Raw genomic sequence first — 16,860 nt, 5'->3', positions numbered from 1 at the left:
ACATGAGGAAAACTATAGTTTGGCACAGTATAATCAAATAGCTTACCACCAATGACGAAAATTTTATTTTTTGATGCTATTATAAATCAGATATGCTTTCTTAATTTCTCTTTCATTGTTAGTGTACAGAACTGTACGTGATTTTTACATATTAATTTTTCGTACATTAATTTTATATCCTGCAACTTTGCTAAATTTATTAGTTCTAACGGTTTGTTTTTTTTTTGATAGAGTCTTTTGGACTTTTATATATAACATCATGTCATCTGTAAATAGGACAATTTTACTTCTGCCTTTCTAATTTGGATGCCTTTTTTTTCTTTCTCTTGCCTAACTGAGCTGGATAGGAACTCCAGTACTAATTTGAATATATGTGGTGAGAGTGGTCATCCGTGCCTAATTCTCCTGACCTCAGAGGAAAAACTTTCAATTTTCAACACTGAATACATTAGCTGTGGACTTCTCATATATGGCCTTTATTATGTTGAGTTACTTTCGCTCTATGCCCATTTTTTGAGAGTTTTTATCATGAAAGGATATTAAATTTTGTCGAATGCTCTTTCTGGATCTATTGAGATGATCATATGATTTTCACTCTTCATTTGTTAATGAAGACATTATCAAAATTACATTGATTGATTTGAGATAATGAACCAAACTTGCATCCCTGGAATAAATTCCACTTGATTATGGTTCACAATCCTTTTAATGTAACTGGTGAACTCAGTTTGTTAATATTTTATTGAAGATTTTTACATCCATGTTCATCAGGGATACTGGCCTGTAGTTTTCCTTTTGGTTGTCTCTTTGTCTGGTGTTGGTATCGGGATAACGCTAGCCTTGTAAAATGAGCTTGGAAAGTAGTCCCTTCTTTTCTATTGTTTGGAAGACTTGGAGAAAGACTGGTATTATTTATTCTTTAAAAGTTTGGTTGAATTCACCAGTGAAGCCATCTGATCTTTGTTAGAAGGTTGTTAATTACTGATTCAATCTCCTTACTAGTAATTGGTCTCTTCAGATTTCTATTTCCTCATGACTCAGTCTTGGTAGGTTGTATATTTCTCGGAATTTATCTACTTCTTTTAGGTGGTCCAATTTGTCAGTGTCTAATTGTTCGTGGTAGTTTCTTATGATCCTTTGTATTTGTATGAAGTCAATTGTAATATCCACTGTCTCATTTAGAATTTTATTTATTTGGGTCTTCTTTTTTTCTTGGCCAGTCTGACTAAAGATCTATTTTGTTTATATTTTCAATAAACCAACCCTAAGTTTTATTGATCTTATCTATTTTTTTAATAACTACTTATTTCCACTTTGATGTTTGTGATGTCCTTCCTCCTGCTAACTTTGCACTTAGTTTGTTCTTTTTCTCATTTTGTAATGTACATAGTAATATTTTTTATTTGAGATCTTTCTTTTATATTAACGTAGGCATTTATCACTACAAACTTCCCTCTTAGAGTACTTTTGCTGCATCCACAAATTTTGGCATTTTGTGTTTCCTTTTTTCATTTTTCTCAAGATTTTTTTTCCCTCAAGAATTTTTTGATTTCTCTTTTTGATTTTGCCTTTGACCCTCTGGTTATTCAAGAGCATGGTGTTTAATGCACATATATTTATGAATTTTCTTGTAATTCTTGTAATTGATTTCTAGTATCGATAGTCAAAAAGGATTCTTGACATGATGTCAATCTTCTTGATCTTCATGATCCAACCTGAAGAATGTTTCATATGTGCTTAGTGTATGTTCTGCTGCTATTTGATGGATGTTCTGAAAATATCTAAGTCCATCTGTTTTAATGTCATTTAAATACAATGTTTCCTCAGGCTTCTGGATGCCTCTTCAGCCTTCAACTCTAGATTACAGTTCAGGTCATGACCTCAGGGTCTTGAGAGGGAGCCCCGCATTCTCTCTCCCTCTTCCTCTGCCCCTCCCAGCCCTGCTCACTCGGGCTCTTGCTCTGTCTCAAATAAACAAACAAACAAACAAATAAACAAATACAATGTTTCCTTATTGATTTTCTGTTTGGATGATCTATCCATTGTTGAAAGTGGGTTTCGAAGTCCCCTACTATTATTATCTTGCAATTTCTCCCTTCAAGTTTGTTAATATTTGCTTTATATAGTAAGGTGCTCTTACATCGGATGCATAAATATTTACAACTGTTGTATCCTCTTGATGAATTGACCTCTTTATCATTTTATAATGACATTATTTACCTCTTATTAGTTTTTGTCTTTGGGTTTTTTTTTTTCAGTCTTTGTCTTAATGTCTATTTTGTCTAAGTAAAGCTCCTCCACCTTTCTTTTGGAGATTTAAGGTTCAGCACAGTTATTATAGTTAACAACATTTATTATATACTTGAAAGTTACTAAGATTAAATCTTAAGTCTTCTTATCACAAAAAAGTAATGGTAATTATTTGAAGTGATTCAGCTGTTAGCTAACACTGATGGTAATCATTTTGCAATATAGTAGGGTATCAAAACAACACTTTGTACACCCTAAACTTACACAATGTTACATGTCAATTAGTGTGTGTGTGTGTGTGTGTGTGTATTCATATATAAAAAGAAGAACAAGTGAGGAAGAGAAAATTTTAAAAGCAGCCAGATGAAAAAGACATCTTATGTTCATCTTTATATCAGAAGGATGACAGCAGATTTACTTTTAGAGATAATGCAAACTATTAGAAATTAGAGGAAATCTTCAAAATAATGAAAGGGAAAACTTTAAAGAAAGTCCTTTACTAAAGAGGGAACTATGAATATACAACATAAAGAAGGACATAGGAAATAATAACTACATGGGTGAATATATAAGGTAAGTTTTTCTTATTTTAAAAACTCTTTTAAAGAGGGATGCCTAGGTGGCTCAGTCAGTTAAGTGGCTACCTTCAGCTCAGGTCATGATTGGATCAAATCCCACATTCAGTTCCTTGCTAAGCAGGGAGACTGCTTCTCCCTCTGCCTCTGTCTGCCACTCTGCTGGCTTGTGCTCTCTCCCTCTCTGACAAATAAATAAATAAAATCTTTAAAAAAAATAACTCTTTGAAAGATAATTGCTTTTTAAACATATGTTTTGGGGCACCTGGGTGGCTCAGTCATTAAGCATCTGCCTTCGGCTCAGGTCATAATCCTGGGGGCCTGGGATTGAGCCCCACATTGGGCTCCCTGCTCTGCAGGAAGCCTGCTTCTCCTTCTCCCATTCTCCCTGCTTGTGTTCCCTCTCTCACTGTCTCTCTCTGTCAAGTAAATCAATAAAATCTTAAAAAAAAAAAAAGAAAACCTTGTGATTTAAAAAATAATAATTTTAAAAACATGATTAATGTGAAATTTTAAAAGAATATGTAGAATTAAAAATATGAGCAATTGGGTAAAAGTCAAGAGGGAGGGAATAGAAATATACTTTAATAACATGCTAACACTACACATGAAATGGCATATTACTTGAAGCTACACTGTGATAATCTAAAGATATGTGTTATAAATTCTAAAGCCACACACATGAAAGAATAAAGGCCAATAAGCAAATAAGGCAATAAAATTGAGTAAAAAAATTAGATTAATTCAAAAGAAAGAAAAAAAGAAAAAGGAAACAAGGAAAATTTTAAAATAATAATGTAATTACATACATATTATTGTATATATACATATCATTTTCACTGCAGGAATTTTTTTTCTGCAACTTGTCAGATAACTATGTATGTTATGTAATGAATGGTAGTGTCCCCATAAATTCAAAAGTTGAAGCCCTAATCCACAATGTGAAGATAACTGGAGATGGATCATGTGGGAGATAAGCAGGTCATGAGTGTGGAGCTCTCACGATGGCATTAGTGGCCTAATCCTAATTAGGGTCCTAATAAGTGTCCTAGGTAGAGACATGAAAGGGATGATCTCTCTCTCCACCACAGAAGAGACTTGTGTGAAAGCCAGGAAGAAAGCTCTAACCAAAAACCGAAGCAGCCAGCATCTTAGTCAGTGACTCCCCAGCTTTTAGAATTGTGAGAAATAAACGTTAACAACAGTTTAAGTCATCTGGTTTATAATATTCTGTTACAGCAGCCCAAGCAGAGGAAAACTCCCTTAGCCTCACTCTGCAACTGAAAAATAATGACTCACGAGATTGTTACTCCAAGCCTTTTGGAAAAGGAGATAAAAATGCCCATGGCTGTTCCTTACGTAATTGCTCTGGAACACGGTTTCTCAGGTGCATGTGATGCTGCACACTCCCACTGAGACACCTAGTGGTGGGCAGTTTATCTAAAGATGAAAGGAGACTTGCAAGCTCAGTGTTTTACATTTTAACTTATAAAATGCACAGTTGGGCCTCTCCCCAAAGGGCTTTTGATATATTAACTTCCCTTTACATCACCCCAGTGAAGAATAAGGAGAAAACAGAGAGGGCGCCTGGGTGGTTCAGATGGTTAAGCATCTGTCTCTGCTCAGGTCATGATCTCAGGGTACTGGGGGCTCCCTGCTCAGTGGGGAGTCTGCTTCTCCCTTTCCCTCAGCCCCTTCCCTTCCCTTCCCCTTACCTCCACCCTTCTCCACTCCCTCTCTTTCTCTAATGAATAAACAAAATCTTTAAAAAGAGAGAGAGAAACAAGAATGTGTAAGCAAAGACAAGACCATATGCCCTCATCTCCTGATTCCTGTTACTAGTTGACTACTCATTAAGCCACTACATTTAAATTTTAATTATTAATAATTAAATAATATTGTGGTAATAATTTTAATTAACTCTCATGTTTTTAAAAAATAATTTATTTACAAAATAAAATATCACAAGACATTGTCTGAATCTTTGAATTTACTTTTGTGCAACTAATCAATGGTTGCTTAATAAACATTAACCAGAACTGAATTACAATAAGATGTAATGAGACCATGTTCTAGGTCCTAAACAGAATGTGGATATAAGCACCATATCTAAATTCAAATTCACAGGTCCGAAATTATCAAAATTATTCAAAAACTATTGTCCTCTAAAAAAAATCCCTCAAAAAATTAAGTCACCAATAGAAAGGCTCTGGTTTTGTAAAAATTCAAGTATACCTGGGAAAAGTAATTCAGCTCGTTGTATCAGAGAAGTTTGGGGGTTTAGAGGGAAAGCAAGTATTCTTCATTTAATTAAATTACAGTGAAGTTATACATTGGCACACTCTTCTAACAGGAATAACACTAACACTGTAATTCTACAAATCTCTTCTTTCAAACAGGTGAGAGAAGCCTATATTCTCTGAAATATAGAGTTACTAAGATTCATTCCTGGCTTTGTATAATAAAAGAGTATGGAGTACTTACTGTAGATCTCTGTTTTTAAATTCCATCACTTCTTTTCAAATGCATTTTTGAAATGAAGTCTGTAAACTTTTTGTATAAAAGGCCAGATAACAAATATTTTAAGCTTTGCAGCCCAGTTGGTTTCTGTCTCAATTATGCAACTCTGTCTTTGCCGCAGAAAAGGAGCCAGAGACAAGGCTGTGGAAAAAAAAGGGCATGTCTGTATCCCAATAAGTTTGAGTCACAAAAACGGGCAAGTGAACACGATTCAGCCTACAGGCTGTAGTTTGCTGACCCCCTGCTCTAAGTTCCCAATATCTGTTCTAGGTGGTAGCCCCACTTAGGGACAAACCCCAGATCAAGCTCTTGGACCCCATATTTCTTTGCTGTCCACTTATCCTCCTCAACTTTCCACAGTCTTCTCCTTCTTTCTATATCTTCCCCTCTTCACCCCCACCCTGAATCTGGAATTCTCAGGCAGCCCTTTCTCAGAAATTCTGACTGGCTCTACGGGAAGAAAGTAAACCTTAATGAGGCAGTACCATAAAACAGTTATTAAAGACTTACTACAATTAGGAGAGGAAATACTTAGGGTGATTGTTCAAACCAGTTACGTTATTGATAACAGTGGGATTCATGATAGGGGAAATACTTGGAGGCCCTCAGACATACCACATGAGAAATAAGCTAGTGGCTACCACCTGACTCACATAACGTCACTTTTCTTGAAAGCGTATCATATGTAAACAATGAGGGCTCAGCTACGAAATAAGTTACACAACAGAGTCAAGTAAGTGTGTGTACAGCTTACTTACAAATCTCAGCTGACAATGTTTACTAGGAAGAGATGTCATTTAAAAAAAAAAAAGGAAAATTACAGAATTTCTAATAACTCATCTTTCACACTTAAAGTAAGAGTAGGGAAACTTATTTCTAAAAATTAAATTTAATTATACAAGAACCATATTTCCTGTGTAAAAGTTATAGAACTAGTATGATGCCACAAGGCAGACACAAAAGGCGATGAAGCTGATGACTTCAAGTGATAACACGCTGGTGACCCCTGTAGGTAACTCTATCAGTCAGGGAGTCTAAAGGAAACCAATGGCACATTCAAACTTGGCAACTGTAGAAGAATTTAACAAAACTATTTATGAAGGGTATAAGTAGGAAAATCAACAATAATCACATGATTTACTGTTTAAATTGTGCCACCTTTAAAGGTAAAAAGAAGCCTTATTAATAAATTATGCCAGGACAATGGGTATAGACTGGGTCTGGCCCAGCCAAACTGCAACACTCAGAATAGAGCTGTACCCTTAGGCTAACAAGAAGAAGGGGCCATTATCACCCTTAGACCTAAAAACACAAAGAAAGGGAATCTTACCAAAACCTGAAAGGAAGCAATATGAAAAGATCCACCAATAGGAGCCAGGGCCCTCAGGAGAAGAAAACATTCAGTTTTAGAGAAGCCAACCTGGGGGCACCTGGGTGGCTCAGTGGGTTAAAGCCTCTGCCTTCAGCTCAGGTCATGATCCCAGGGTCCTGGGATCGAGCCCCACATCGGGCTCTCTGCTCCGCAGGGAGCCTGCTTCCTCCTCTCTCTCTGCCTGCCTCTCTGCCTACTTGTGATCTCTGTCAAATAAATGAATAAATAAAATCTTTAAAAAAAAAAAAAAAAGAGAAGCCAACCTGGAGGGAGTGGGTAAATTAAAATCCCAAATTCACTGTTCTCCTGCTCGCTGATTGCTTGCCAAAATCTCCCATTGGCTGAATCCAACAAGAGGCTGGAGGTCAAGGGAGCCTATTGATGCCATTCTTATGGGCCAGCTTCCCTTGAGTATAAAGCAGGTTAGGGAAGGGTGGAGAGTATATCTGCAGGTACTCAGTATAGTATCTTTGCAAAGGTATTAAAATTGGAGCTATCCTTCACCTCTGACCTCCTTTCCAACTCTTTTGACACATTCTAAGAAAGCTCAGCTGTTAACCATTTTCTGAATGATCTTCTTCCTGTTCATTGCCTATTAGATTGTAGAAGAATAAAGTAAGCAAGATATTTTACCTCCAAATGGCTGAGGGTAAGACTGTTTCTTTACACATGAAGGAGTGCAGGCCTTAGGTTTTCATCTATATGGGCTCTTTTACTCCCTAATTTAAAAATATGTGAGAACATTTCTCAGCCATAGGCTGATTATGTAGGTATCTTCAACCATGGAATAAAATAAAATAAAATAAAATTTATTTATTTATTTATTTATTTTTGCATTTGTCATTAAGAAACCCCCTCACTCCACTTTCTGGTCTAGAAACGTCCCCAAAGGATCTTAGAGGAAGTATGGAGTTTGGTAAAAATACAATCAGTGGTTCAAACCAGCAACAAGGCCACTTGAGTACAAAAGCGAATACAAAATTAATGAGCAAAATGGACATGTACCACAGTCATCACAAACCATACACTGACCACTTCACATTACACAAAGTACACCTGACTATGACCAATGAAGGGAGAATATAAGGAAAGAAATAACGTTTGCTTCTGCAAAGTATGGCCCATCCTTTCTGCATAAGTGAGAACCAAGAGGTGGAGTGATTATATGACCAGAATCCTGAAAAATCTACTGTAATCACTTTTCTTCCAGGCCTAGCTACTGGAGAAAGTGCATTTTCACACTTCCTAAAATATTAACAAGCAAATGTTGGTGTCATCCACTTTTCTTACTCTATAGTAGAAGATATCTCCCCTTTCATCGGTAACCCATGTGACATCCTTCCCATTTTTTAAGTATTCTTTAAAAAAGTAGAAAATGTTAATGAAAAAATAGCACCTCTTTTTCACTTACAACTTGGATCTATATCTTCAAACAGACTGAAATTTGCACGAGGACTAGGCTACCTTAAATATTCAGGATAGTTAAAAGAAGAGAAGGAAAGTAAATTTTAAGGCAGGTAGGGAAAGAATGAGTAAGAGAATGAAAAAGAAAGAAAACTATTACTAAAAACAATAACAAAAATACTAAAAAAAAAAAAAAAAAAAGAAAGGAATGACAGATCTTTCTAGTGAAGGTAAGAGAAAAGAGCCATGTTATAGGTCATTTTCTGGCCCAGTTCATGCATGAGAGTATTGCCTAAGCTCTCTGAGTAACCAGAGTGCTACAAATGATATCGCTTCTGTTTCCTACTATCAGAAAGACACCGTTCTTGACCTAACCTAGTATTTCCATAACTACATATATAGATGCTGTTCACACCTTCAGCATTTGAACAAATGGAAAAAGAAAAAAAAATGGAAATCTATTCAGTCCACCAGGAATTTTCAGAGATTCCCTTATCGGAGTGGTAGCCCCAGGCAAGCCATAGGTGGATTCTAGTAGGAGGGCAGCAAAAAGCTACCAGGATTTTAAAGAAAAGAAAAAGGAAAGCTCTCTCTAGAGAGATTCTTTCATATGAAATAATTTGCTTCCTAACAACGATCTTCAAAGGTTAACATCTTTTAATTTATTGAGGATTTATTGACTATTACTACATGCAGTACATAAGACTGTCCAATGGTGGTTATGATAACAACCACAGGCATAAGAAAAATCGGCTTCCCTAGCAAGCTGGTAGAACCCTCCCCATTCTCTCCTTTGCAGTGGTTGCTTGGAAAATCAGAACCACTTCTGAGCTTGTCCTAATCCCCCAGTTTTATTTTTTTATTTTTATTATTTTTGTTTTTATTATTTTTATATATTTTTATTTTTATTATTTTTGTTTTTGTTTTTATTTTTATTATTTTATTTTTTTAAAAAATTAAAGTATAGCTGACTCACAATGTTACATTAGTTTCAGGTATATAACATAGTGATTTGACAAGTCTATTCCTTATGCTATGCTCACCACAAGCATACCTACCATCTATCACCATACAATGCTAATTCAATACCATTGACTATATCCCCTGTATTGTACCTTTTATTCTCATTATTTATTCATCCATAACTGTATGCCTGTATCTCCTACTCTTCTTCACCTTTAATTCTCTAGTTCTTAATAATGTTTTTCTATGGCTTTTTATACCTGATTCACACTTCCTTTAATTCCTTGGTTTCTTTCTTTGGCTTTATCTTGACTGTTTCTTACCTTCTGGTACCAATATGGTACCAGATACTGGTAACAATTACCAGTACTGCAAGTCACTTCAAATGATTTTGGAAAAAGTAAATTGATGTTGAACAAATCAATTATCATGAAACATTTCTTGCTTCTAAAGATCTCACAGTCTAATAAAAAGATAAAGTTGAAAAATATTATTGAAATATTACACCATGAATGGAGATCATAAAAGAAAAGCCCAAAATAAGTATGTCTTAAAGGGGAATGACACCACATCCAGTAGGACAACACTTTTCTAGCGAAAGGAGTACTGAATGACGGGAGAATATCAACACCTGAGGGTGTGAGGCTGGGAAGAAGAAAGCTTAGGGCACATTTAGAGCATATTAAAGTCAGATACTATTTAGCAGAAACCTAAGAGAATGAAGGAGATAAGGCTGGAAAGACAGCTGGGAGCCAAGTGATTGTATATGTCAAGGCAACTGGGAGTCTATCAAGCCGAAAAATGATATGATCAAAGTGATCTCAGAGGTCACATGGTTACAAATAAGGAAATTAGGGGCCCTGGGGATAAGTGTTTAGCAGTATGTTTAACAGGTAGAGATGACTTCCAGGATGCGTGAGGAGGAGGCACCCTGTCCGCATAATCTCTACCAAGACCCACACAGACGCAAAGTTGTAAAAGAAGAAGCAAAAGAAGGGAGGAAACTTCGTCACACCCTAGAAAAACGCAAGCTGAACCTCTCAGAGGGCTGCAGTCTTCTGTCCCTACTCCCATCGGCATATCCGAACCCAGTGAAGAAATCTGTCTCGAGCTCCTGCTTGCTGACCAGAAACACCTCTGATGTCACAGCAGATGAATCAAGCTTTGGCATCATCCTACAACACCCTGAAAAGTTGGTGATGGGGAGGGGGACAGCGAGATTTCTTTCCCAAAGTATGCTGCCATGACAAAAACAAACAAACAAACAAACAAAAAAAACAAAAAAAAAAACCCTAAACTTTAAGGATTCCAGAAAAGCCCATTTGGAAGTCATCGGTGAATCAGCGCCTTCCTGTGACTCGGGTTAGCGCCACAGTTTTTATCCCCAGGCTTTAACTAGACAACTGGGTCCAGCTGTACTGGTCCAGCTGTCGGAACCTTTTATGAAAAAAAGTTCACTTCTGGCCCGAGTCCCAACCCCACCCCCACCGCCTGAGTCTGTGCTTTTCCCGCCTCCCTCGCCACCCCCTGCAGTTGTTCCCAGGCACCGCGTGGCCTGTGACCTTTGCTAGGACTCACGTGGGGCGCTCTGCCTCAGCGGCTTCGGCGATGATTCCTAGGAACTTCCCAAGGACGAGGACTCTGCAGGCTCTGACACGCAAGGGGTGGGGGTGAGGGGAGGAAGAGGGGAGCTGGTTGTCTGGAGAGCCCCGAGCGGCGCGGGCCAAGCTCGGGCGGAGCGGGGTTCATCCCCCAGAAGCCCAGTCAGTGTCGGCCTTCCGTCCATTCAACTCCTGTCGCGGTTGCCACAGCCCAGAAGGCAGCTTAGACATCCTCTCTGACTCTCTCCCTGACTCACTTCGCTGCGCTTCAACACCCTTTTCAGGATGAACAAGGGTTTGCAAGCCACAAATCCGCGCAGGCCACCTCGTTGTTCCTCCTGTCCCTACAACTCCCCGCGGGCGCTCAGGCCCGTGGCAACCGAAGTAGTGGAGACTGCGCAGCGTGGGGCTAAGCGCCTGGGACGTACCGGCGCACGAGTCCTGCGCGCCTCCGGAAGCGCCGCGCGCTGGACAGCACCCTCCCAGGGCGCGCACCGTGGCGCACCACGCGGCGCAACGCGGCTCCGCTTCTTGTGTGGCGCCCTCGCCCTTACGCCGGCCTTTAGAGCTGAGAAAATGGATTGGCGTTAGGCTTTGTGGTTTTCAGAGTTTCTTGACACCTATAGAACATGCTAGAGAAGACCGCAGCCCCGGAGGTGCCCCCAATCAGCCAAGAGTAGGCGCTTCTTTCCTGAAGTGCTTTGAAAAGTGAGTGCTTTGAGGGCGAGCCCCATCAGATCTTGTTCCATTCATTTCAGCTTCGTTAGCACCCCCATGCCTGAGGTTCTGGTCACTCACTGTTGCATTTTAATGCCTTCGCTAGGATGTGCAGCCCAAGCCTGAGGCTGTATCCACTTTCCAAAGCATCCCATTAAGTAAGCACGTGTGTTTTCTCAGTTGCCACAGAGGGAAAGAACTAGTTGAAAGTGGCCAAAAGAAATGCTCAGGGTGCACGGCATGTGTAAGCATCAGTACTTAGTCCTTAGAGTGGTTGCCCTTTGCGGGGTATTTATTTTCCCATCAGAAAGGGGCTTAGTCATGGAAATGGCTCCGTAGGAGAAAGATACAGGTATCTGTTTCTTAAAGCACTTCCAGGTACACCTCAAGGGTTTAGGGCAAACATAAAAGGAGGAAGGTGAGGGAAATTCCTGATGATTTTACCAATGTGAAAACTCCATAGATTTGGCTAGTTCTAGTTTTTCTTTCATGTAATCAATTCAGAATTCTATAAAGGAAGAGAATGACATCAAGGAAAATCATTGGCCTAGAAGAAAAGAGCCCGTAGGCGTTTAGGTGTTATATATGTGGAGCCAGAAAGCTCTGGAGCATCAGGGAGACTCCAACTTCAGTCAACAGCATGGGTGAATATGGGCTTCATGTGCACTGGGAACGAGAGGCAAAGAGTGGTGTCTGGGCACATAACTCTAAGGCAGGCCTTGCAGATATAGAGCCGATTTAGTGTGGATGGAAAGAGTTTAGTGAGACACCAGGGTGGAAATGGGTTTCCAAGTACATTGCCTGATGCTTTAATATTGGTCTTTCAGTTTTTTTCAGGAAGATCTTCATCTTGCAACTAGTAGGGCTGGTGCTATCCTACAATTTCACTGACTGTGACTTTGAAAAGATTAGAAAGAAATATCAGGAAGTCATTTATCAAGCCCTGGAGAAATATATGAATGGGGTAAGTGAAGAAACATTTTTTTAAAAAACAAATGTGTTTTCATCAAAGAATAGTCATACCCATATACAAGCTACAGTTTAATTTTTAAGGAAAGAAAAATAATTTGGAAAAAATCATGGCCCAGCATTTTGTCAAAAAATTTTATAAGTGATATTTAAATATATTGGCTTCTCAAACAACTACCTAAAAATTGGCACACATTAAGTGTGCAGATACTGATAAGGAGCACACATATCTATCAAGGTGTCTATTCTCTGTCAAAGACCTGCTCCATCAGTGCAATAGAAAGACAGTGGGAAAGAGCTTGAGAGAGAAAGGAGAGTAAAAACGAGAGAATTCTTGTGAACTAAGGCCTAACTAGAGATAATAGTCCTGGGAAAGGTGTATTTCGGTTCTTTCTAATGTGCTAGAAGCCTTAGAATGCCATTATGGGATAAGGTGCTCTTCACAGTTTTAATATATAGTAGTAATCATTTTCCTGATTATTCTAATTTCTGGCTAGAGCATGCATGTGTGAAATGCATGAATGGCTACAAGGCAGATGAGGGCATTCAAAAAGATGGTATTGTTGCTCACTTGTGTAGTCCTATATGCAAGTGTGCCCAGTTTGATTGTGGTGGGAGGGTCTCTCTTTAGGACCAGGATTCTTTGATATCTAGTTTCAAACAGTAGCAGGCACTATCTGAACTCAGAGGGTTTCACTACCTTGTCAATGACAAGAACAGGTGCATAGGAAACAAGTGCCTAAGTGGTAACTGCTTTCAGAGCATCCTTAAAACCTGGGAGCAGGCAGCGGGGGCTGGGGGGGGGGGCTTATGATTTCCCCTTTGAACTAACTCTTTACCATTCTTGTCATTTTTTTTTTTCTTTCTTCCAGATCAAAAGTACCGAATTTAACAATCCCATCTACTGTGAAGACCCGGTGAGTGAGTGGTCAGTACTGCTGGCTTTCTCCAGAGAGACACCAGGCATTCTCCGGAGAGGGTGTCCTCGCTGTGCGTAGAACCGCAGGCGGTGGCAAGGCTCCCAGGCGTCGCAGACCACGTAGGGAGGCGGGGCTGCCGGAAACCCCTGGGCGGGTGCCCAGCTTGGGATACTATTTCTGTTCCAATTTAGGGCAAGGAAGTCTCTCCCCGGAGCGAGCGGGATTCCGGGAGAGTCCCCCCAACCCCACCCCCCCACCACCCCGCGCCCCTGGGAGGAAAGGCAAATCGGGAACCCGGACCAGGCAACCACGTCAGAGCCCCGCCCGAGGTGCACAGCCTCGGCTCTGGGCGCCTCCTCTTAGCAGTCGCCTGGGCCGGGAGACCCAGGCGGAGCGAGAACCTCAAAACGCCCTCTTCCTCCTCCCTCCATGGGTTCTTTCTCCCTCTCTTCCACCGAGACCTCTTCCTCCCGCTCGAAACGAGTTTGTTGTGGCTCCCGCTCCCCATCCTGCATCTCCCCCGCCGCATCTTCCATTCATTTCTTACCGACTGTGGGTTGTGTTTTTTTTTTTTTTTTCTGTTTGTTTGTTTTTCCTGGTGTTTTTGTCTTTACTCGTAAACCTTGCTGCCCGTGAGCAGCCGGATTGCCTTACTAAAATCGAGCGCATTACCTTCTATCCCACCCACGGCTGCACGTCTCTCGCCAAGGAAATCTTTGCGATAGGAACTAATGCTACGCTCACTCTCCAGTGCCCAGGCTACTCCGGAATGCAAGTAAGCCAAAACATTGGACTTTCGCTTTAGAATTAACCTTAGTTAAAGTGGGCCTTGGTTGCAGAAGTCGTTAGGATTTTTATTCGGGACCTATCTTTCCAAGAGCAAAGGAGCCGGGTAAAAGCTGTAGATTTAGCCCCACGTTCACGCGGGGACCCCAAACCCATCTACTTCTAAGGTTCTGGTTGTCTGGGAAGAATTGTAGTTCTAACTTTAGGCAGTATTCCGTCCTGGCTGCTCGAGCATGAGAGGGTGATTATCCACCCAAGGACCCAACCTAGACCTTCAAAATCACAATCCGGATGCATGGGCTCCTAAGGAGATTATCACTTAATAAAGTGTGCTTCTCTCTTAAAATGTTAAATTATACCTTTAATTTCTACCCACGTTTGCTTAATTGTTTGTATGGCTGTCTCTTTACATAATGGATTTTTGTATATGCAGTTATATGCATTTGGATGGATGTGTAACTTTAAATAGAAACAGTAGTACAGAGTTAGGGGCAGAAAATCTGGAGAAGCTTTTGCCTGACTTTGAATCCTAGCCCCAAAACTTCTAACTTAACTTCTAGGCTCAGTGTGAGTTTCATCTGCAAAATGAGGGTCTTATTAGCAAATTCCATATAGAGTGTTTATGAGAAATAAATCAGTCAATAGATGTTGAAGTACTTAGAGTAATGCCTGGCACATGACAAATCTTCAGTAAATACTTATTTCAGCAGGCAAGTAAAATAGGGCATTTTTCTCCCTGATGACAAATTTAAAAAAGAGAAAAGAGAGACAAGTGCGGGTATGTGTGACTACTGCCTGCCTATTAACTGGTGACCTTTCTCAGTCTGCATGCTAAGTGTGTAGCTGCCTTGTCACTACTTTAGAGTTTGAAGATTAAGCCATATGGTCCATCCAGACTGGGCATGAGTTAAACACTCAATACCAGACAGCTATGTGAAAAACCTGTTTGGCTCTATACTTTCTATCAAACAGACTGGCAAATCTACAGATGGCCATAACTATATTCATCCACATGAAGAACATAGAAGACAATCTAGATCAAGTTCTGGACAGCTTGTGAAAAAGGGAAAGTCTGACTAATTTATTTCAGCCCCCTCCCAAGCCCAAAAGGAGAGCCTAAGTCTAATAATATTTATGATTCAACAGATTTTAGATTATAAGATTTTTGCTTAGTAACCTGATAAATTTGCTTGATCTCAGTACTGTGTGTCTAGAAGGCCCAGTCTGCCACTACCCAAGAGGAATTCAGGTGAAGGAACACACAGGAAGATTATCACAATCTTTTTTTTTTTTTTAAGTTAAACTCCTCTTTAGTCTGTGCACATGTAGGTAGTAGGTGGTGGGAGGGACAGAAAGGAGGAGAACTTTGGATCCAAATAATAGGTCTACTGGATTATATCCATAAAGAGGCATACACTGTGTTCTTGAGGTACTTATGGCCTTGTCAGAGAGATCATGAAACCATCAACCGAATTATTTATTTAGTCATTCAATAAATATTCAACATTTCCTACGTAAAAGATATTGTGCTCAACACTACAGGGAATACGCATGATGCAATAATAAAAACAGCACGTAAGTGTGAGCCAAGTTAAATGAAACACCCTCCGAAGCACCAGAAGAGTTTCCAAAAGAAAAGTCTGAGCAGAGGCCTTGTAACGGAGGTGGTGCTTGGCCTTGAACCAAGAGTAGGCGGGTGGAGAGATGGGAGGGCATTCCTCTGGAGAAAGCCCACAGGAGAAGCCAGTTAGTAGGTGTTTTGGCAACACACTTGAGACATGGATTTGCATAAAAAAAACCCTGCCATTCGATGGTTGTTAAAGATAGTGACAGTCCTGACCATTGATTCTCTTATTCCACAGACATATAATACCCAGGCAAAGAAGAAAAGGAAGAAAAGAGAAGTCACAACGTATAAATGCCGGGAACAAGTTGCATACTTAATGGGACTGTGGCGTCGTTTCAGTCGCATTTCTTAGAAACAAAATACACCTTCCTTAAGGCTGTATTTCATAGCAACAAAATAAATCATCTTTATTAGGTAGATGTAATGTTAACTCTAACTGTGACATTTAGAAGACCACTGATAGTTATTTTTTAATTATGGTAGGGTTCCTTAACTTATTTTTGTAAGCTGTTGTTTGATGTGGGCAGGGGAAATACTATCCCTCAAATGGAGAGGGATGTAGCAGAGATGCCTGAGCCACTGGCTGTGTGAGGTGATTTTTGGCTGCACCTACATAAGCCTTACTTCCAGGGAAGTATCTAAACACAACGTAGAAGGGGAAAGGAGAAAGTTAAGGCAAGAGAAGCTTGAACTCAACAGCATGGAAAACATCTGTTTAAAAGGCAAGAATTTCTTCTACATGTACTGATAATTCTTATGTTCTCATACCAAAAACATACAAAAGAAGAAAATAAAAGCAAAAAGAGGTGCACAAAAAGTTGTACATCTAATGATGTACAATGAAGCAATTTGAAAGAATTTCCAAGCAAAATTTGTAGAAGTATTGTAAATCAAGTTTTAAAAATTATCTGACAAGTTTTATATATATACATATATATGCAAGTAGTTTCTGAAGAAGTGCCTTTGCTAAAGCTAAAATATATATATTTTAACATTTATGGAATATATTTTTTATTTATTTGTAAGCACTTTTAAAAATATACATATTGCTTTGTAATTGACACTATATATTTCTTAATAAAAAATTCTCAAATTATCTTCTTATGAATGGTCTTTTTGGTATAGTTAGTAGACAGTTTCACACACAACTTTCTGA

The 16,860-nt window shown here is 39.4% G+C and overlaps 1 protein-coding gene across 1 annotated transcript; it reads left to right on the top strand.

Annotated features, from left to right (window-relative positions):
* The first annotated feature begins 11,632 nt into the window (after positions 1-11,632).
* Positions 11,633-16,649, top strand: TSLP (thymic stromal lymphopoietin). Its single transcript, XM_032335574.1, has 5 exons — positions 11,633-11,646; positions 12,230-12,366; positions 13,244-13,288; positions 13,932-14,066; positions 15,940-16,649. The coding sequence occupies exons 1-5, from the start codon at positions 11,643-11,645 to the stop codon at positions 16,054-16,056; spliced, it is 438 nt and encodes a 145-aa protein (XP_032191465.1). The 5' UTR covers positions 11,633-11,642; the 3' UTR covers positions 16,057-16,649.
* The last annotated feature ends 211 nt before the right edge of the window (positions 16,650-16,860 follow it).

Source organism: Mustela erminea, chromosome 3, assembly GCF_009829155.1.
Source record: "Mustela erminea isolate mMusErm1 chromosome 3, mMusErm1.Pri, whole genome shotgun sequence".
NCBI lineage: Eukaryota > Metazoa > Chordata > Mammalia > Carnivora > Mustelidae > Mustela > Mustela erminea.
The sequence above is the reverse complement of the archived record's forward strand: the minus strand, read 5'-3'. Positions and strand labels throughout refer to the sequence as shown.

Excerpts from the sequence above, each read along its gene's own strand:
- TSLP (XM_032335574.1), top strand. Across the intron at positions 13,289-13,931 it reads CCATCTACTGTGAAGACCCG|CCGGATTGCCTTACTAAAAT; the intron begins GTGAGTGAGTGG and ends GCCCGTGAGCAG. Across the intron at positions 14,067-15,939 it reads CAGGCTACTCCGGAATGCAA|ACATATAATACCCAGGCAAA; the intron begins GTAAGCCAAAAC and ends CTTATTCCACAG.